This window comes from Plectropomus leopardus, chromosome 4 (assembly GCF_008729295.1).
Source record: "Plectropomus leopardus isolate mb chromosome 4, YSFRI_Pleo_2.0, whole genome shotgun sequence".
Lineage (NCBI taxonomy): Eukaryota > Metazoa > Chordata > Actinopteri > Perciformes > Serranidae > Plectropomus > Plectropomus leopardus.
In genome coordinates, this window is record NC_056466.1 from 7,789,420 (window position 1) to 7,803,587 (window position 14,168).

Here is a 14,168-nt window from a genome sequence, read left to right on the forward strand (position 1 = left end):
AAATAAAAGCAGATGGTATAGACAATAAATGTGACCTAGGTTGTTCTATTTAAGCAAGAGAACAGCGTGAAAAATCCAGGTTCTTTAAAGAACATGCATTCTGATACTTCTTTAGTACAGATAGACTTAATGTCCCAGTTGATTGCCTGTTGTCCTTCTTAATCTCTCTGTCAATTTTTTGCTATTAAAGCCGATAACTTTTATAAAAATAACTTGTCGGTTGCTAACAAGTAGCTAAAGGAGACTGCAGAACATCATCCTGCTGATGTGCACCAAACACGGCTTTACAGCCTTCTAGATACATGATGGTAATATATTTTGTTTTATCCTAGCATAAGCTTTTTACTTCTGGCGATTGCATTTAGGCTTCAAAAATCCTTTTTATTGTGAAGATTATGTTGCTGAACAAACTTTGTAAGTATTATGAACATTTGTTAACCACAGAGCTTTTTTTCTGCCGTGATCCTAAATCTAATGGAAAAATCCCAAAGGCTGATGAGGGAACTAGGGCGATTTTAGCTTCCGGGTTGGCCTTCAGGAAAAAGTTATCCCTGGGGCACTCAATGAATCCCAGTTCAGGGGCAGACTAAACTACTGTATTTTCCACCTTGAGGGGGCGAGAAGGGCCTCATAGATCCTCCACTAATTTTTTATACAATACTTTCACTGGATTTATTCAGCCAATTTTGATGTAGTTATGTCACTAATCATTTAGATTTTTTTTTTAATTAATTAGGAACACACCTATGATCAGCTTTGGCATTAAGTTTATTTAATGCCTAATTGCAATTTCAATTGATTTGGTGCCTATGAACCCAACCAAAGGCCAAACAAAGCTGGATTTATTCTGAAGGTCTCTCCTTTATTATAGTAACACAACTGACTGTGTTTGTCCTTGGCTGTTGACAGGTTACTGTACGGAACGACCAAGGGATACAAGGACATGGTTCACCGTGAACAGGATGATTATAACAGACAAGGTGAGAGTCCATTTACACACATGCACAAACACTTATGCTGTCCTTGCCGCCTCCACTTAAAGCAACACAGTTCAGAATAGTTTATTTTCAACTAACCAGGTGTTCTGTTGGTAGCCTTGCCATCAGCTCTTTGAAATGTCAGGCTAATTGCTTCTCTGTTGTTGTTTTTAAACTGTAATTATCTCATGTTTACATGCTCACTTGGCAATTGTTTTGTCCCAGATTAGTTTTTAAGTTTCTTCCTTTTTTTAAAATGCCTGATTACATGTTAAAATTGACACATGAATTTATTGCATGACCCAATTATGTGTTAAGATAAATGCCTATTTGCTTGGTGTTATGTTTTTTGGAATTTGGGCATGTTTTTGTTCAGGGGATTTGTGGATTTTAAACTTTTTTGCACACATTAATGTTGCAAATTTCAATATATGCAGGTCAGACGGGGGAGTAAAACAAGATGTGAAAATGATGTTAATTTAAAGCATATGTATGACAAATGAGTGCAATTAACAACTAAAAGTGACATATCAAAGTCTTGTCAAAGAAATAGGGAAAACTGTGAAAATAGCACATTAAAAAAGGAAAAAAATGCTCAACGACAGAAGCGTGTTCATTGTTCTCCAGCTCCAATTAACACAGCGTCAATATTTGAGAAATGAAAAAGTCATAATTACTCAATCATCTTATCTCCTTCGTTTTCACTGCTGGCCTAATTGGAGCTCATTTAAAATTAATATAACTTTTAATTGAACGGCAGCACTCGTTATCTCTTGTTGTGCCATTAATTACGGAAAGCTTTTATAATTTCCCTTTTCATTAGCTGATTAAAGATGAAGAGGCACATACTGAGATTCTACAGATGATTTGTTTGTCTTCTTTTCATTTATATTTTAAAGGATTATCACACGTTATTTGAGACAGATTTCAGCCCATATCCAGTGGCTGTAAGAAGAGTTACTCCTGATGATTTATTAAATTTAATGAAAAAAAGTATTCTGAATTTGTAATCCACTTTTGAAATACTTTCCCCAGTCTGCATGTTGTCAAATATTAAAGATCTCTCTTTTTTAGAGCCTATATTTAAAGACACATTATTAAGCTTGTTCCTTTGTTTTTGGGGGGAAATATAAAAAAAAAAAAATTAAAAAAATGATATGTAATTGCGAAAAAGGCCTGCAGCCCTGCATTCAATAAGAAGTTGCAGAATTTTTTAACTATTTAAAATCGTCTTTCAGTCATCAATTTTTACTCATGAAAAAAACATTAACGTGCATACTTGATCTTTGATCATACAAACCATTAAAACTTTATTTAATTTACACCCAGCGGGAAAAGAAATAATGTTCATGAATGCATATTTTTGGCAGAAAGTAGCTAAAAATATTTCTGTTTAGATAGAGGTCTGTATATTAATAACCAGTTTTGTAATCACTGATTCTCTGTCATTAATCAGAAATTCATCAGGACACTAAACTTTGAAGAGTGGAGGCTTTTATAGCTGAGATTATAACATATTGTTGAACCGACTGGTTTATTACTGGTTCCTCACAAACAGTTTAATGTCCAGTAGTCCACAGTGTGAGATTGCGGTGACATACTGAACTTTTGAATATATGACACCATATTCCATTACTGAAACTTTATTTGTTTAATTATTCATTCATTCATAAATTCACTCGTTGCCATTGTCTTGGTTTTGTTTTTGTCTTCTTATGATTTAGTTTCATCAGTTCTGGCTTTGAATTGTATTTTTGTTTTGTTTTTTTGACAGTGAAATTAATTTATTTTTCTCGGTTTGTCATTATTTTCTGAGCCACTGGCATAAAAGAATCTATTTGTCGTGATGAGATTTGTGATATTAACAATGTCTGTTCTATTGTAAGAGGCATTACCTTCGCAGTGTACATCTTAATAGTGTCTGGGCTTAAAGCGCTGGTGATCTGTCTCCTCTCCTGTAATGACTAAATAGGATTTGAGGGATCTATAGTCAATAAGTATTCACCTTCTCTGTCTGGTTTGTCTTGTGGGTTTCTGTTTCTATTTGCTATGGCTAGAATTGTCTTTTTTTTTTTTTTTTGAAAGCATTGCTGCAGTTTTTCAGTGCTTTAATCAGGGCCAAGGCTTTTTCTCTTGGAAACAGCGTGAATGAGATGCTGCATGAGTCAAGCTCTCGGTATGGGAAGCAGCTGCTGTGTGTGTGTGTGTGTGTGTGTGTGTGTGTGTGTGTGTGTGTGTGTGTGTGTGTGTGTGTGTGTGCGCGTTTCTGCGTGCATGCGTGCGTGTTTTCCTTTCTCAACTGAGATCGTCTTCGTTACATTCTCACACTCAAATGCAAGACAAAGTGTGTCTGATGGTCAGGTCATTATATGGGGTCAATAATGTATGACACAGTTAGACCATTAATCAATTAGTAGATCAGCAAAAAAAATTAATTAAGGGCAATTTTAATGATTGATTAATACAAGCAATTTATCAGGCAGAAATGTCAAATGTTATCTGGTTCCAGCTTCACAAATATGAGGATTTATATTCCAAGGGAGAATAAAGGGACGCACTGATCAATTTGCAGCCTTTAATACTGCAACCAGTAAAATCTTTCAGCATCACTGTGTTTTCATCAGAGTTAATGAAAGACGGATTTACGTGTTTTTGTGCACTAAATAACATTAGTTTATTACTGTTAGTTGGACAAAACAAGGAAGTTGCCCATGACTACTGGAAATTGTAATTTTTTTCAATACTTAAATAAGAGCTTTACAATTAAACCTTCTGTATATAAATGAGCTATGAGATGAGCAGGAAACATTAATATATAAGCATAATTTAAATGTTTAACTTGAACAATGTAAAACCAGTTGAAAACACAAATCTTCTACTTTTTTTCCAGCTTTACGATGAGATGACTTGTCACAGGCCTGTTGTTATTTTCATATCATTCATATTTGAGGGAACATTTAAAAGTATAAATCTGTCAGATTTCAGGTTTTTACCTCCTTCTGTTTCAGGTCAGCATTTCAGTCTCCGTCAGCTGGGAATCTGCGAGCCCCCATCCCGTCGAGGCCTGGCGTTCTGCTCCGAGATGGGCCTCCCCCACCGTGGCTTCTCCGTCGGCACAGGCCAGGACCTGGATACCGACAGTCAGGCCGTGATGTCGCCAGAGCGAGCCATGCGCCTGTGGGGCCGTGGGGGTCTGGGTAAATCATCAGGGAGGAGTTCCTGTCTGTCCAGCCGCTCCAACTCTGTGCTGACTCTGACCGACACGGAGCACGAGAACAAGTCTGACAGCGACAACGGTAGGACACCTAAACTTTTTTCTCTCTTTGTGGTGTTCTTTCCTTCTCTGTGCTCAAAACCTGACCTAATAGATTTTTAAGAAGAGATTTAAGAATCTATTAGGTCAGGTTTGGAGTTTTAATTTTAATTTGATTCATAATTTTACTTTTCTATTATTGACTGACACACCGGAACAACAACATTTTCAGTCTTGATCATGATGCTTTGAAAAGATGTATATATGGTTTTTAAAGCATTTTTGATAGGACAGGTAAATACAGCATTGAGATAACTCTCCTATTAAGCTGCGTCCTCAGCACTAACCCACGATGTCTGAATACTCTCAAATTTCTCAAGTACACATTTGTAGTTGATGCCTAAGATCACTCCCGTACCCGGTCTTAACACTGACAAAATACAGCCAAGTTCTTATATATAAATATATGTAAGGATGAAATCAGTTTTCATATAAAGGTTTAAGTCTTGATCAAATTCAAAAAATAAATTCACTAAATAGAAATAAAATTGGAGATTTTTACATGACACATATCCCGATAACTTTGGCAACAAAAAGGATAATCAGCCGTGTGATGGAATTTCATGTCCTGCAGTGAGTCTGCCGGTTGTGTTTGTATGTGTGTGTGTGTGTGTGTGTGTGTGTGTTTGTGAGAGACGGAAAGGCGTTTTCCATTTTTCTGCTCTCGCTGAATTTTCTCAGCACATTTTTTTTAAAAGACTACAGTGGTGTCCATTAATAATACTGTTTTTTACAAATTTGAACAAGTATACAAAGGTTTGAGAGTAAGCAAAAAAACCCAAACAGATTTCATAGCTGTGTAGTACTGCATGTTGTGATTATACACAACTTGATTTGATGATTTCAGTGTCCGCAAGGCAGTATATTGCAGTATGCCAGCTGCTATTTAGCCAGAAACTTTACTTTTTTATTCCTTTCGGTTGGTGCTCTCCAGCTCCTCCTTACCACATTTTAGAGTCCTTGAGCAGGACAATGAAACTCTAGTTGTCTCCCGATGGTCAGGCCATCTATGTGAGTGTGTGTGAGTGTGTGTGTGTGTGTGTGTGTGTGTGTGTGTGTGTGTGTGTGTGTGCGTGCGTGTGTGCGTGTGCATATCTGTCTGTCTGAATTGGTGAATCAGAAGCAAATTGAAAAGCGCTTTATCTGTTAAGATAGAAAAGCGCCATATACCAAAGTGCACTCCATTTGCCATTTGGTCTGAATATTATAAAGAATTCTGTTCAATAACAGATTGTTTTGGTCTGTGGAAATCTAATGGTATTCACTAAAGGCCAGTAAGGCTGAATTATTGTTCTTAATTAAAAAGCCATGACAAAAAGGTCTTTACCAGAAAAAAATACTGTCTCAAGTATTTTTTTGATATTCAGTCCTGCAGTCAATTCAATATATTTCATTTATCTATGACTAGGTTTTCTTGTGAAAGCATCATAGATAAAGTTATGAGTAACAGCAGTTTCTCTTAATAATGTGATTACCAAAAACATTAACATGCCTAAAGTAGCATTTATTTAAATCAGCAAAATAAACGAAAGTGGCGGGTGCAGGATCTTTCACATGTATATTTACTGTATATGTACACCTCTTCCTGGTGGTGGTAGTGGGGGAGGAGGCTGGCACAGTAGTTGGGGTTCAGGGGGGCAGCAAAACAGAAAAGAACATCCTGCTAATTAATTTAATTAATGAATGCAATTTAGCTGAGCAGCCATTTATTTTTGTGTTTCAGTATCAGTGTGATTGCACAGAAATGTATATTTGTAAAGATCTCTGTAAAATAGTACATCTGCCTATTTATGCATTTTTGTGTATATTTGTGTGTTTGCTTGTGTGTATTTGTATGTGTTTGCGTGTGTTTGTGCCTATATCCTCAAGATAGTTTTCCCTAACAGGTGTGAATTTCACACTTAATAAAGGGCTTGTTTTTGATCTCATACTCACATGGACACACACACACACACACACACAAATATGCAGTATTTTCATTAAGCGAGACAAACACACACACACACACACACAGTGGGTTTTCATTAAGAGATGTGATGTTGTAATTAACAGTGAGATAAAGTGCTGAGTCATTATATTTCCTATATTAAGTTTGATAATGTTTTTATTAAATGGCATTATGCTGTGGATGTCAGTGCTCTGGAGAAAACACTTCCCATCTCTAAAAGTGAGTAGTCGTCAAGTTTTCAAAGGCTAATTGACTCTTTAAAATGCAGCTGTGTGTGTGTTTGTGTGTGTGTGTGTTATTTGGTAGTTACTGTGTGTAAGTGTGGAGTTGAAGTAGCCCAATGCTAAGACATGGTCACTTGTGGTTTTATCAGTAGTAACATACTTTTTGTGTCCCATGATAGTGGCGGTTGGGTCATTAATGGGGTGATGATTAACCCTGATGAAGGCCAGCTTGCCAAAAACGTTTGCTGGATAAAGCACAGTGTACTGGAGAAGAGTCGTGCGACTTGTTTTTATTTTTTAGGGCATTGGAGAACACACAAAGAGCTACAAAGGGTAACGTCATAGCATGTTGGCTAGACAGAGATATATGAGAAATAGAGTTGATACTTAACTTAAGCACATCCCCTTTCCAACACCCATTTAAACAACAATGATCAGGCAACAGTAAACCAAAAACAGCAACATAGTGAATGTGTTTTCCTGTAGTGTGCAAAAGAAATACATCTCAAACAATACCAGAATGTGCCCAATCTTAACATTTCTTCAGGTCCAGGAGAAATTCAAGCACAAATGTGTCATTTAAATCCCAAAACGTCTGAGAATGTTTTGTCAAAAAGTGCCAATGGTGTAAATGCTTTTTAGCAAGCCTGCAACATAAAGAACCGCTGGTACTCGATCCAGCCTTGAGTACTTTTGAGTGCCATCAACCAAACAGGCATACACACTGAAGTCTATAGATTTACATTCACAAAATAAACTCAGACTCAACAACAAAAACATGTTGAATCAACCTTCCCCCTTTGCTTCTTTATGATCAATGAAGTATTGAGTCGTGTTGAGAGGCTCCTTTGAGAATAAACGTATGTGGTGAGCCGCTACTCGGCAGCCACCTCACCCTCACCTCTTCGCTTGTGTTGCTCTTCACTCCCTGAATGCGGCTGATAGTCAAGTTATTGTACTGTAAACAGCAGACGATACATCGCCTCCGCTGAGACACGCAGTGTTGCTCCGTCCCTTGATACTGACCTTGGTTCACAGCAGAAAGTGTGCGTGCATGAGGGCGTGCACATGTTTGTCTGTGTACAGTAACTCAAACCAACTTCTGTGATTCTATCTGCGGCTTTGTTGCATGAGGAAGCGAGAGAAAGAATAGATAACACAGAGGGCAAGACGAATGGGAGAGGAGAGGAAAAACATCAGAGAGAAACGGAAAGCAGTTCAATGGAGTTACAGCAATTCTAAAGAGAGGCAGGGAAAGTCGAGAATAAAGGAAGAACAGGAATTATTTGTTCTCCTGAGAGGAAATATTAGACCAGAGACGTCTGTCTGGCTCCCCAGTGGACACACATGAAAACCCACGCGCACACACACACTGGCAGACGTAAACACCATTGTGGTGTCTGAACCCATGGGTGCCCGGCTGCTGCTTGCCCAGTTACTTGATATTGATGATCTCAACCATGGGGACAGAAAAGGAAGATACATTTACATTTTATGTCCTAAACACACTGATACAGGTGTGTCTTTCCTTGAGAAACCCCTCAAATGCACAGCAAGTGATACCTTAAAATTGTGTGTAAAAGAAGTGCTTCCATCAAATTATGTGTTAAGATCTAATGTCCAGCATATGTAAACTAAACAAGAGAGAAACATGACGACACCTTATTAATGTTTGCATATAACAAACAACAGACATATGTCTAGTTTTGTGCCATAGTAAGGAGCTTAAATGTATTAGCTGACCTCTCCTGCCCAATCCCTTCAAGTCCCTTCAATGTGTGCTCTGTGCATGTCTGTGTGTGGGTTTTTTTTTTTGGGTTTATGGTGTGTGTGAAGAGAGCAAGGTAGAACAGGGAGAAAGACACGATGTGATGGAAATGTAGAGAAAAAAAGGGAGAGAGCAAATAGGAGAGATGGAAGCAGACAGGCGGATAGAGAGGAAGGGTGTATCTCATCTTTGCTAACCAGATTACTTTACTATGTGTCAACAAAACACTTAATCCATTTGGCATCCCTAAACCGCTTAACATTATAACCTTAGCTGTTACGCACACACACACGCACACGCAATCACAAGAACAGAGTTAAAGAAGATTCAGTGTGCTTTGCCTTTGCAATCAGTAGCAAAGTAGTTCTCATGCAAACATGTCCCAAAATCTAAAGAGAATGGTTTAAATACCAAATTTAGTTCTATCCAATTTTATTATTTGTCTCAGAGGTTAGTTTGTGTTGCAGAAAGTGTAAAAACACAGAAATCACAAACAATATGGCACAGAACCATACAACATTAATCAGTGCACATTCACACAGCAGCACATTAGTAAGAGTCCACCATAACTCCATAGGGCCTGCAATATTTCAGTGGGTGTTAAAAAATGCTAAACATTTTTACTGATAATATAACCATTTCAAACTGAGTATACAGCACCATCAGCAGGTCATGACAGTCACAATAACGCAGCATCAGGACCGGCACCATGAAGGTTGATGCTGCAGTATAGCTCACAATGTGAATACAATAGGAACTGTTAGTTTCACTCTCATATCAACATTGTCATCATCATCAGTGACACAATTACAATATATATAGCTACTGTCACCCAGTCATCATCAACATCATCAATACCACAAGTACAATGTAATGTAATTTGATCTTTAGTTTACATGAAGTTCTTTCATATTTTTATTATGCAGTCTTTTTCTTTTTATTCACATTTTCCCATGCATGCATGGCCTACTTTTTGTTCCACTTTGAAAACATGCACCGTAGTTGTTAAACTTAGAGGCTGCACGTGAGATGGGATTCCTTCAGAGAGTTTAGGGGATTTAAATGACTGTCTCTCATGTGCACCATATGGCCAAAAGTCTGTAGACACCACCACTGTCCACATACTTCCCCCATATCAGTGTCCACTAGTGCCCCTGTGGAATCAAATCCCTGCAGCCAGCTTTCAAAATAAGCCTTATTGGCAGATGGGAGACAACTATAGCACCATATCAACGACCATACTTTTGGAATGGGGTGTTTAAAAATGACATAGTGTTGACATTGTATGTTTCTTCAAATCACAGACACATTTTGTTTGGTATGTATCATTTCAACCTTTGTAAAGATGTAGAATGTGAGCTGACTTTGTCATCAAGAGGTGGAGGGGATGATGGATGGCGAGTCACATAAGCAAGGTAACCTGTGAGCTGCAAACAAAATCGGTTGACACTGCTACATTTCCAGCTGTGTTTTAGCCACCAAACATGAGTGTTTTTAGCAACTTGTCACTGTCACTAAAAAAAGCATTCGTTCATTCGACAATCCTGCGTTTTCTCCTATGATAGTGTTATCAAAAGCAGTTTGGGGTTTTTTTTAGAGACATTGTTGTGTTTTCAGTGGGCATTATTTCACCAACACCAGGTATTTTAAGCCAAAGCATGATTATTTCCTAAACAGAACCAAGTGTTTGTTGTGGATAAACTTAACTCCACATTAACCAAGTGTTGTTGAAACTTGAAAACTTAGTTTTATCTGCTACATAATAACGTAAAATCATAATGAATTTATTGTAATTGTGACAATCGGGTTGATGTTGGGATGCCCACATACTTTTGGCCAAACACTGCAACTTAGTCACACTTTGAGAAAAGTTGCCAACATTGCAAACCGTCATTTATAAAGCAAATACAATATGGCATCCGCTGTCGCCTGTCAGCTGCAGACCTCCAGTATTAGTGCCAGAGGGTGCAATGTGTCACCTGAAAGCTCCCCATTGACAGAGCAACAAACAGGAAGGCAGACAGATGGAGAAAGACAGGGACATAAAACAGACAATGATGGATCAGTTCATACCCTGCTTGCTCTCACTCTTTCAGTGGAATTCAGTTTGGTTCAATTCAGTTCAGTGGCTGCTTTATTGGAAAGGTGCGGGGATGTGATACATTGCCAAACTGAAGGTGACAAAATGAATGCCATTCATACAGAACAATACCAAACTAGAGCAGATGATCTAGCTTCTACTCATTCTGCATTCAGTATTGTTGTCAGCTTCTATGAAAGTACAACACTCACATTTTACAGCTGAATTACACACTTACCTTGAAACAACAAATAAGGAGCTTTGTGAGAACTGGAGGCTTGCATTATCTCTGAGAAAATATGTCCGTCGTAATAGTTGTCTTTGTGTCTCCGTGGCTAGCCATGTCTTCTCTTTTCTCTCTCTCTCTTTGCCTCCTATTCAGCCTCTCAGTCTTTGTCTCACTTCTGTTAATTTCGCCACTTTCCTTTTACCGTCTCTAAGCGGGGAGCGGGGGCCTCTGCACCGTGAGAGACAGGATATTAGAGTGAATCTCTCTCTTCTAAGTACTGTCATTGTTAAGCCATTACTGGACATAAGTTGGCAGAATCTTCAGAAATCATCACATCTTTTAAAAAGACAAGAACAATAGACACAGCCAGTGTGCTCTGTTAGGCTTTATACGTGGCATGATTTGAACTGCAGCGTGGCAGTGAAATCTTCTGGTACTTTGTTGTATAAGAAATGGTCATTCAGGCTTCATGAGCTGTATCTGAAATGCTTCCATTAGTCATTCACTCATTAGGATATTATTATATATATATACCTAAACCGTAACATGTAAAATACCTAATATTTGTATCTGGTGATAGTGTATCATTGTAGTATTTGGTGAATCATTCCTGATCTGTTAAAAAAAAAAAAAAAAAACAGTGGGACATTAAACATGGCCTACAAACGATATAAACTGAGGTGCACAATTGTTCAGTTTGTGCCAATTGAGCTCTTTTTCTAATGCTCATTGGTTGTAAAAATATATTCCCAGAGCACCTAATTTGTTTGCAGATTTGTTTTAATATTATGTTGACTCACACATAAGCTTTTTTAAGCTCATTGTTTTTCTCTCTTCTTATTTTATGTATATTTCATGTATATAAACAGTATCATTTTGTCTATTGGAGAGTCTGGGTAAACACTGATATGTCACTAAAAAAAGTGAGGACAGTAAAATATGTAGTTTCTTTATTGCTTAACATTTAATACCAATTGGTTCACACATAACCAATTTACCAAATTAATGCTTAAATTAATGCAAATATACAAATCCAATAAGTTAGACGGTAGGGTCAGTATAAGAGAAGTTTTGATATATTATTTTTCTATTGCGTGCATTTTTACATTGACATTTTGTGTTGAAGAAGACTGCCACAATCCAATCACCACACTTTAGATTTGGTTTGCAAATGGGGTATGTTTTAATTTAAAGCCGACCCCAGTTTGATCTAGCTTTAATAACTTTATGCTGTGTGTCAGTGATGCATAAACACTCAGCTGCAGACGCATGAGACGGATATGATGCTGTATTGCACATTTTTAATGTCTAATTGATATTTTGAATCTGTGATCATCAACTAACGGCCTGCGTGCAGCATTCAGCCCAAAGCTTCCCATCCAGAAAATGTGAGGAGGAAAAAAAAATGCATCCTGTATTTAGGATATATAGCTTTTTTTTTCTTTCTACATAAAAAACAATCCCAAACACAGTTGAGATAAACATAATTTCAGCAGCACTGATTTACGAACCCCACATATGTGCAAATGACCCATTACCAGCAGAGCAGGTTTGGGGAAGCTTAAAAAGCCGCATCCTGAATAGCTGAGTTATTAATAACTTACAGAAACACTGTGTGCAATAGTTCACCTTTTACCTTCCCCTTTCTCTGTCACTCTCTCTCTCAAACACACACACACACACACACTGACAATTGTGTTACTAGAATGCGTAAAGTGGGCAGATCGTGGCTCGTGTGTGTGTATTGGAAAGGTAAAGCTGAAACAAACTCTCATCTTTTATAAATGGATTCTGGCTTTCGGCGTATCTTCATGCCGAACTCATTGATCTTATTTAAGATTTTGTTTTATTTATATATATTTTACATGCACTTAATTTAAATCTCATTTTATTTATTTTGTATTATTAAAATATTGTAATTCTATTTTATTTAATTAAATTATTAAACAATGATAGGATAATCAGGTCCAAGTAAGTTGAAATACTTAAAGAAAAAATGGTTACATTTGGTTACATTTGCAAGAAGATTTATTATAATACTGACTAGCAATACCACACACACATATGTATATATATATATATATATATATATATATATATATATATGTGTGTGTGTGTGTGTGTGTGTGTGTGTGTGTGTGTGTGTGGTATTAGTAGCATTAGAATTAGAATTAATATTTTAATTCACCTAAATAATATTTGGAAATAAAATCAATCTAAACACTTCCTGATAATAAGTATGCAAGACTTAACTCTGTGTTTATCAAGTGTATTTATTATAGTTATTCCTTTTGGTATTGCACCAGTATTTTTCTAGATTACCCTTTTCTTACTATACATGGATGTTCTTCAGTGTGTGTGTGTGTGTGTGTGTGTGTGTGTGTGTGCGTGTGCGTGTGTGTGTGCATGCCCTGGTGCCTAAATTCTGTTCTATGTGCTCTTTAGAATAATATGTATTCCTTAAAATATTTATATTGCAGGCTTATTAAACTATACATCAGGTAGCTCTAACACAGTGTTCATATGCTGACGACATATTTACTCATGCAGTTGCAAAATAACTCCATATATTAGAGTTATCCAGTACAGCACACACACATGAACACACAACTTCAGATGCACACAGACACACATCATGACAGAGAAAGAGACAACAGATGTGACAACAGAAGACAGATCACTTCAATAACCAAGTTGGATATGTAAGTATACAGATTATATACATGCACATTAACCAGTGTGCATTTGAAGACATTTTTCTCTCATCCACTCTGCAGCATTGATGCATAGATATTACTGCTGGTTATGTTTTTGCTCAGCTGACGCTGTATGGTTAATACAAAACTGCCTTCAGGAATAAATAATGTATCATCCTCTGTCCTTCTCTTGTGGCAAGAAGGCGTGGAGTGGAGCAGTGAGTATGTAACACAAAGTCTGCAGATGTATTTCAGGCTCATCTTTCACACTCTTCCAAGAACTAGTTGATTGTGTGTGTGTGTGTGTGTGTGTGTGTGTTTGTGTGTGTGTGTATGTGTGCTCGCCAATGGAGGGGTCATTTGTTTGCAGAAAAAATAAGTTTTCCACCAGCATCTGAAATGGACTTGAGTTCGCAGCGTCCGCGCTTCTCACGTACACGCACACACACACACACACACACATACACTCACACACAGCCCTGGTGCCAGTCATATTCAATAGCAATCTAGTGCTGACCAGAGAAATCAATGAATAACAGACTAACTGACTAGAGGGTTTAACTTTGGCGCCGCTAACATGGAGAAGACACTTCATTCCATCAAGTGGCTAACATTAAAAATCATTAACCATACAGCATCGCTCCTCCCTCCCTCCCTCTTCCCCGCATTTTCTCTCTTTCCATCCCCCCTTCCTCTGCTCTCTCATTTTTTATCCTTTTTTTCATCTTTGTTATTGTCTGTTGAAATTCATTAATATACAGTAAATTTACAGGAAGCGATACCGCTCCCTCCATTCTCAGGAAAAAAAAAAAGTCTACTGTGTCATTAATTTAGACAATTTTGATAATAGCACAGGAATAATTAATATTTTATGAATCTACCCAATGTAATAAAGTAAAAACAGGCATACTGATGTACTGCAATGCCTCAACT

General features: G+C 37.4%; 1 protein-coding gene across 2 annotated transcripts in view; it reads left to right on the forward strand.

Annotated features, from left to right (window-relative positions):
- Nucleotides 1-14,168, forward strand: part of tenm3 (teneurin transmembrane protein 3) — a 266,761-nt gene that overhangs the window by 3,836 nt on the left and 248,757 nt on the right. For both annotated transcript variants that reach the window (XM_042484304.1, XM_042484305.1), the window contains exons 3-4: nucleotides 910-980; nucleotides 3,986-4,273. In XM_042484304.1, coding sequence (XP_042340238.1) covers nucleotides 910-980; nucleotides 3,986-4,273 — 359 coding nt within the window. The remainder of the gene's footprint in view (nucleotides 1-909; nucleotides 981-3,985; nucleotides 4,274-14,168) is intronic.